General features: G+C 40.4%; 1 protein-coding gene across 4 annotated transcripts in view; it reads left to right on the forward strand.

Moving 5' to 3' along the window:
• The window catches only part of ralgps2 (Ral GEF with PH domain and SH3 binding motif 2), a 69,103-nt gene that overhangs the window by 33,901 nt on the left and 27,536 nt on the right, over nucleotides 1-7,666 (forward strand). For all 4 annotated transcript variants that reach the window (XM_005732200.1, XM_005732198.1, XM_005732201.1 and 1 more), the window contains exons 6-9: nucleotides 979-1,062; nucleotides 3,918-4,007; nucleotides 4,111-4,203; nucleotides 4,763-4,889. In XM_005732200.1, the coding sequence (XP_005732257.1) occupies nucleotides 979-1,062; nucleotides 3,918-4,007; nucleotides 4,111-4,203; nucleotides 4,763-4,889 (394 nt within the window). The remainder of the gene's footprint in view (nucleotides 1-978; nucleotides 1,063-3,917; nucleotides 4,008-4,110; nucleotides 4,204-4,762; nucleotides 4,890-7,666) is intronic.

Below are 7,666 nucleotides of genomic sequence, written 5' to 3' on the forward strand. Positions count from 1 at the left end.
AGTACTTTTACATTTTAGTGTCTTTATGTTTTTAAGCTCAGCAAAATACATTGCTTGTGCTTATTTAAATCCTCAGTGTGCAACAGATGCACCTTTGCACCAAAATGTCTTAATTTAAATTGTTACCATTGTTCTGTGCTTTGGTTTTGCCACGGCACAACTGCCATCAGTTGGTTGAAGTGAGCATCAGATTTATTTTTAATGACACAAAAAGAGGAAAAATGACTAGAAAAACAATGATTAGAAGCTAACACTTAAGTTTTTTTCTGTTTTGCTACTTTGTTTTTTTGTCTGGTCCTGACTGTCTTTGCACCCCTTTACAAAGAATCCTTTTAGTCTTTGATAATATTCATCTGGATTGAGAGGCACACATTTTGCATCAGTTTAAAGAAAAGTTGACGTTATTCATTTTACACTCATTTGTTGTCAAAGGCAATTGTTTACAACATGCTGTCCTCATTCTTCACTGAATCCTTGCATGCTTGTTGCTAATACCTTCCTTGAGGTGTTGTTTGTCTGTTATCGAAAGCGGTGAGTTTAGAACACGGATAAGCTTACCAGCAGGTAATTTGTATCCACCAATTTATTGTTCAGGAGACTAATTATTTTTGAAGATCTGGTTGATTTTGTTGAGGATTCAGCCAGCTGTTTTCTCTGCGGGGGAAATTCCAACAATTACTCCTCGTCTAGATGAAAACGTGTATCAGTGGAAAGCGCAGACTTTACTGATGAAGAACATGTTGTTTTGGGCAGCAGTTCATTAATCTGGCCGAACCTTTGCCTCGATCTTGTCTTCAGCGGTTTTCCCATTCTCGTCTGTGTTTTTCTCCTCTTACGTTGTGCTCCCTACCTCTGGTACTCTCCCCACAGTGTGACCCTGACTAGACTGTTAAATACATCAAATAAAATGATGGCGTATGCAAAAAAAGATCTGTGACTAGCTACATAATCTTTATTTCCCCGATTCTGTGATTTCAGGAGCTGTCAAGTTGTGGCTGGAACAAGAAGGAGAAGCACAGCTCTGCTCCAAATGTTGTGGCCTTTACCTGCAGGTTCAACCAGGTGAGACGGGGATCACCATTTACACTTACTGCCCTTTTATTTCAAATCATTCTAAAGCCTCAACAGAGAAAGAAGGAAAAAAGGATGAGAAACAGTCCTGCTCTAAGTTGATAGATTTATGTGTCTTGGCTATCCAGGAATGGAGGGAATAAAGTTCTTCTTTCCACCGCATCCCCTGCTTTCATTCTTCCATGTACCAAATCATCAACTTTGCTTTCCCAGAGGTGGTTGTTTTAAACTGTTTGTCATGGCAGCTCTTTATAGTCCCTTATGTCACCTCCCTGCTATTGACAGAGTTATATATATCATAAATGGTCCCCAGGTGATGCTGCTTTGAGGAAAAGTAGCTTTTTTTCCCCCTTCATTTTTTCTTGTCCTTGGTTTTTCCTTCTTTCTGGCATTCATGGGGTTTTGCATGTGTGCTTGTAGGAGTGCGTCTGGCTTGATCCCTCAGTGCCCCGTGACATCATCAAACAGGAAGTTGTTGGTAATGCTTCAAGGGGTAGCGGTGCCCTTTAATCCACTTCCAGTGTTTCTGCCAAATTCCTCTGGGACCCTCTTTACTGCCCTCCAGTACTAATATGAGATTATCTAACTGGAATGCGTTGCTGTGGAAACTTCTCCATGTATAGCACACCCCAAACAGGGATTCAAGATGTTAGCTGAACACACACAGCTGCCGGCAGCCAAGGAAAATGAGCTTTTTGGATAATGGAACCTGGACTGGGAGGACAGAGAGTCCCAGAAAGCCCCGTAATTGAGCTAAAGCCATATTCTCTGTCCTCCGGTCTTTGTTTTGTTGGCACACTGCTTTCGGAGCCAGTGAAGCAGAAAAGAATTGGCTAGCTCATTTGATACAATATGATGAGTGCACTTTAATCGTTCTTTAGTTTTCTGTAGAGACAAATTGGGACGTTTCTATTGAATAAACAAGGAATCAGATGGTTAATAAAGATGTAATGGTCATGAACCTAAACAAATTAGAATTGTTGTGATATTTTTATTTTTATTTTTTTTATTTATTTTTTTCCCTCCCGAACTCATCTTTACTATGGAACATACGTTAGCAGCACATCTGGATCATACCATCATCAGCTGCGGTTCCCATCGTTAGCCAAATCTTGGTCTCGATCCTTTATTTTTCTCTCCTCAGGTCATTAGTTGGTCACTCCACATATCAGCTCATGTTTGGATCTGTCTGCTTCCTCTTATTTATGATTATTGAGATCTTGGGGCCTTGTAGCTCCATCTGGAGGCATTGATACGGTCATAAACACAGTCCCGAAAACATCATCGTTGTTTCAAGGCATACCCCTTACAGACACGGCCCTGTCTGGGAAGCCCTCTCTCAGGCACACTTGAGCACTTTGTGAATGCAACTATCTAGAGCGCTGTTGTCATGAGTGATCTCATCATTGCACAGTTTTTGAGGCCAAAGCAGACACAGGCACATGCTCTGTAACGAACCCCAAAGGGATCGTGATTTTTGGAGCCATGCTCCGTCCAGATTGACCTCAGATATCAAGTTAGACCGCTGAGGAACCTAAATGTGAAGCTACAGCATGCTTTGCTCCCAGATTGGAATCAAATTTAGTCATTTACTGGAAAGTCTTTTCTACTGCATAGATGAGGCGAAAGTTAAATGTAACAGGATTTCAGTTTTTCATTTTGAAAGTGGGAGCTGCTTCTTTATGGGAGGTCATTTCCTCAAAGCAGTAGATGAATATTAAAGTGGACGCCAGTGGAGTCGGGGTCCATCATCTGTGCTGCGTGTCTTCTGTCCATTTTCATCATCCTTTCCCATAAAGCTTAATGTGAAACGGTGAAAATTAAAAGCACATGGCTCTGTTTCCTGTCAATGCTACCTCATAGTAATATGTGTTTATAAGACAGGACATGGTGAGGGAGAATGAATTTATCTGTTCACTCCTGAGCTCCTCACCTCACCTCTGAAACAAAAACAAAGTCTCAGTGCTGTTTCCAGGAAAAAGTCTGCAGAGACAGCTATAGGTTAGGATTTATGCACAGCCTGACTGTTTAAAAGCACAGTGAAGCTGCCGCACACACACACTGAATTTGTAGATGGAGACACACAAAAAGGAACGTTGACCACATAGGCAAAGCCAGTTAATGTGCAAGTGGAAAAGTCAGAAAGTAATTCAGAAACTGAAAGAGATAAAGAGTTTTGTGTTCGACGAAACAGTAGGGATGGTCAGTCTTCGTCTCTTATCAGAACACAATGTGCAGACAGCTGTTGGCTTTGAAGCCCTTAGAGCCCTGTGGCGTTGAAGCTAACTTCCCCTCCCATTACCCCTCTTCTTCTTTTACTCTTCTCCCTTTTCCTCTTTCCATTCTCTTCTTCTCCCAGGAGCTTAAACACTGATTGATTCACTGACTTGTCTGTCTGCGTGCATGTGTAATCAGAGCTCTGGTTTGCCAGCGCTCTCCCTAAAGAGACAGGTTTCCGACATCATTCTCGGTCTAGCCAACTACTCTAAAGACACGTATTCCCTGTTTCCTCCTGCTTTCTTAGCTGAAGTATCAGGAGTTGTCGTGCGTATCCCTTGTGCATCAGCTGGATTTTTCTCTGAAGGTCTTTCTTTTACTCTAGTCAATTGGAAATCAGCTCTAATGTAGCGTTTCTGCAGTTTGCCATGCGCTCTGCTGCTCTGCTTTATAACCGTTTTAATTAAGAGTTGTCACACAGGTCTTCAAGTCTTGGCTCTCGATTCAAAATCAGGAGATTTTGTGAAGCAGAACTACCCTTTGTCCTTACTTGAAAGGGATTTTCTGTAATACTTGGTCATTTGTAGTCCTTGTTTGTGAGTATTTTTTTTGTTTGTTTTCTTTTCCAGACAAGTTTCTGGGTGGTACGAGAGATCCTCCATGCACAGACGTTGAAGATCAGAGCCGAGGTGCTGAGTCTGTATATTCGCACTGCCAAGGTACACAAGTCCACCCAGGACATGACTTTGTTTTATCCACACGAATGTTTGCTGTACCAATTCAACTTCATGTATGTTTGATGTACTCTACTACTACTCACAGAAACTGTGTGACATGAACAACCTCCATGCGGTAATGGCAGTGGTGTCAGCATTACAAAGTGCTCCCATCTTCAGGCTAACCAAAACTTGGGCGGTGAGTAATATTTGCTGTGCTTTGATGTCACAAGTTTATTAGTAGAGTGCTGTCAATAAGCAGGAATTTCCCCAAAGCCTGCACCAAAACACTGGACACATAAACGGAGAATAATAAAACAAAGTAGCACAAGTGACATGGCATAATGAATAAAAGAGTTAAAACTTTCAGAAACTTTAATTTCACAAGGAAAATGAGACGTTAACAAATACACTTCGCTTGAACTCTGATTACTTTTAGAAAGATGTCAGCGTCTCAGTGAAATGCCAAGTATCTGTACACGAGCTTGACACGATCTTTATGGATGGTGAACATTTTGAATTCATTATTCAATTTTAAATCAGTGTCTGTTTTACAAACATGTCTGTCAGTGTTCTCAGCGAAGATGTAGAAGTTACATAATAACATAATGATGTTGTGATGTAATGCTGGAAATTTCTTGAACTCTGGTCTGGAAAACCACAGGAGGTTCTTTTAAAAATATTTTTATGGTAAAATCTTTCCACTTGTACATCTTAGCCCTAATTTGTTCCCTCCTTATCCCTGTCTTCGTGTGTAGTTACTTAATCGTAAGGACAAGGCAACGTTTGACCGGCTTGATTACCTGATGTCCAAAGAAGACAACTATAAACGCCTGAGAGACTACATCAGCAGCCAGAGCATGGTTTCTTGCATACCATACCTAGGTAACAGACACAAATCTACATGCATGCATAGCGGGTAACTACTGCACCCCCCTCCCCCTTCTTACGAAAGGTGAAGTTTTAGTCTAATATAGGTCTGTGCAAAAAAGCTTGCACCCCCCCCCTCATTTCTTTATATTTTACTTCCAAGAAATAAAGCTTTTTTTCTCTTGTGTTGAGGAAGAAATGGTAGTTGGAGGAAATATTTGTTAAATTGCTATCAGACTATGTTCAGATGGATTCCCCCCCCCCCCGGTAAAACCAATGAGCTATGAACCCTGTAAGCACAAAAAGGCATCCAACCCAAGGGATGGACATATAAAGAGATGGGGACACATTTTGTGTTGCTGTGACACACTGCCTGTAGAAAAGTGCTTAAAGATAACAATTTGACAGTATCTTATTCACCAAAGCTGATATCCAAAGAGCTATTAGTCAAACGCATATCTCAGATGAACAGCAGATGAACAGTATTTGAAAGTCATGAAATGAGGAAATACAAATCCAGCAAAGACCTGACACAGGACCTGTGGAGTACATCTGGCCCTTCAGTCGATCCATTTACTGTTTGCCAAAGCCTCATTAGTGATGGTCTCAGTGGATGGGTGGCTGTCAAGAAGTCTTTCTTAAGAAAGAGAAACAGGGAGAAACGCCTGACGCATGCCAAATTACACATGAACTGGACTGAAAATCAGTGGCAACAGGTCTGATGGAGTGATGAATCCAAACTTGAAAGCTTTCATTCAGATCATCTGCGGTATGTACGATGGGGTCGCGCAAGAGGTACAACAGTCCTTTAGGAAGCCTGGAGAACTATCCCTGAAGACTACTTAAACAAATTACCAGAAAGCTGAGCTAAAAGAGTTCAGACTGTGTTGAAGTGAACTGGTCATACCAAATACTGATTTTTGAAGACAAAACCCTCTTTGTCTTTTTATACTGTATTTCCACTTATGTTTGCTCATTTAAAAAAAAAAATCACTACACCCATTTCCAATTTTCCTTTCAAAATCTAAAGAAATGATGAGGCTTAGCACTTTTGCCCGATTTTGATTTCTAGAAATCAACAATGGCAAAAGATGAAATAAAAGTTAACGTTGGTCTGGTTTAAGCTAGAGAAGCTGATGCGATGTAGGATTTTTGCTTTGAAAGCACTTTTATTTCCAACCATAAACTTTGGATTAAAAAAAAAAAGGCAGTTGGAAGTCCAGATTTCCATTTTAGCATTTTTGCTGACTCAACACAACACCACATGTTTTATCCAAATTGCTCATATGCTGTAAATTAAAAATTGATTCATGTAGATATAAAGCGAGGAATAAATGGGTGACTAGAGAGTTATTGTATTTGCTTGTACAACAGGTGCAAGGTGGTTTATTCCAACATTTGAGTGTGAGTAATGTTCTTGAGTAACATCAAACCTTGTATATCTCAATAGTTTGTTACACCATGGGAGACTAGATGACTAGAAGACTTTTTATTTAGCAATAGTATTTTTTTTAAAATTGACTCTGTTTGACACAGTGTGTATCATATAACCAAAAGGTTTGAAGATGCATTTCTAAATAACTTTGAACTTGCTCAATAATTTAGCCCTTCTCTGCAGAAGTAGCCGTAATGGTTCTAATGACTCACATATTTGGGATTTTTATCATCGTCTATTAAAATTTCAATGGAAAACACTAAAATAGACAAAAATAAATAATCCCTAGTTTACTTTTAGTATCCATTAAGATGCCTTGCACTCAGCTTCTTATCTTTATGGGCTAAAGGTTACTTTAATGACAAGCGTCTGGGTTTGAAAAGCCAAACTTCCTGCCTGCGTTTGTCTTTACGTCACTACGACAATCATTTGTCAGTCAGTAAGCAGTAAGCTGTCTGTTTCCTCAGAAGCTTTCGCATCTTTGTAACACATCATTGATTCCCCCCCCCCCCCCCCTTTGGCTTAATGGTGAATGTTGAGCATAAATTTTCTGCTCTCTTATGAAAAATCAAAGTTCCCTTTAGCAGGAACAAACACATGAATCACTAGGACACGTTAAAAAGGTTTTGTTTTTTTTCCTTCCCTTGAATATTCATATTCCTTTTTCCCTCTGGCTCCACGGTATGACATCACACAGGAATCCCTTACGAGTTGCAAGGAAAACGTTCATGCCATGTGTGTGGTTTTATAGCTGAACTGTTTGTTCTTGTTTTGACTTCAGGTTGGCTAAATAACTTTTTTAAAACCTACCACAGTCCCCCCCCCCTTTAACTCTTTTTTTCTCTCACCCTCTCTTCTCATCCTTTAGCACATTTTCTAGTTTCTGTTGTCCCCCCCCCCCCCCCTTTCAATCAGCCTTGTATCATAGCTACCTCTGTGTGATTCAGACTTGGACACTCAAGTATGCACAAACAAACAGACACAAGGAAATACGCAGCGCGCAAGAGTCTGTTTGCCATTAAAGAAAGTTTAGGTGACCCATTTTCCCACACTGCTCCATCATGGATGTCTGTAAAACAATAAGACAAATGCACATCTAAACTGTGTCGTCATTGTGTATATGTTAATCAAAAGGAAACTTACTTTTCGGTAAGCTTTTGTCATTCGTCATTTGTTGCTCTGTCTCAGGGTGGGGTTTTCTAGGGCATATATATGTGGGAGTTGCATGGTCTTTCCTTACAGTATAAACTTGTCTATGATGCTTGTGGATGTGTGACCAACTAACTGGCTGCCTCAGGACTGGATCGAGCCAACCTGGCGCTCAAGAGAAAGAGAAATTGCCACTTTCTTGCTCCTG

Source organism: Pundamilia nyererei, unplaced genomic scaffold (genome assembly GCF_000239375.1).
Source record: "Pundamilia nyererei isolate P.nyererei 1_Seehausen unplaced genomic scaffold, PunNye1.0 scaffold00046, whole genome shotgun sequence".
Lineage (NCBI taxonomy): Eukaryota > Metazoa > Chordata > Actinopteri > Cichliformes > Cichlidae > Pundamilia > Pundamilia nyererei.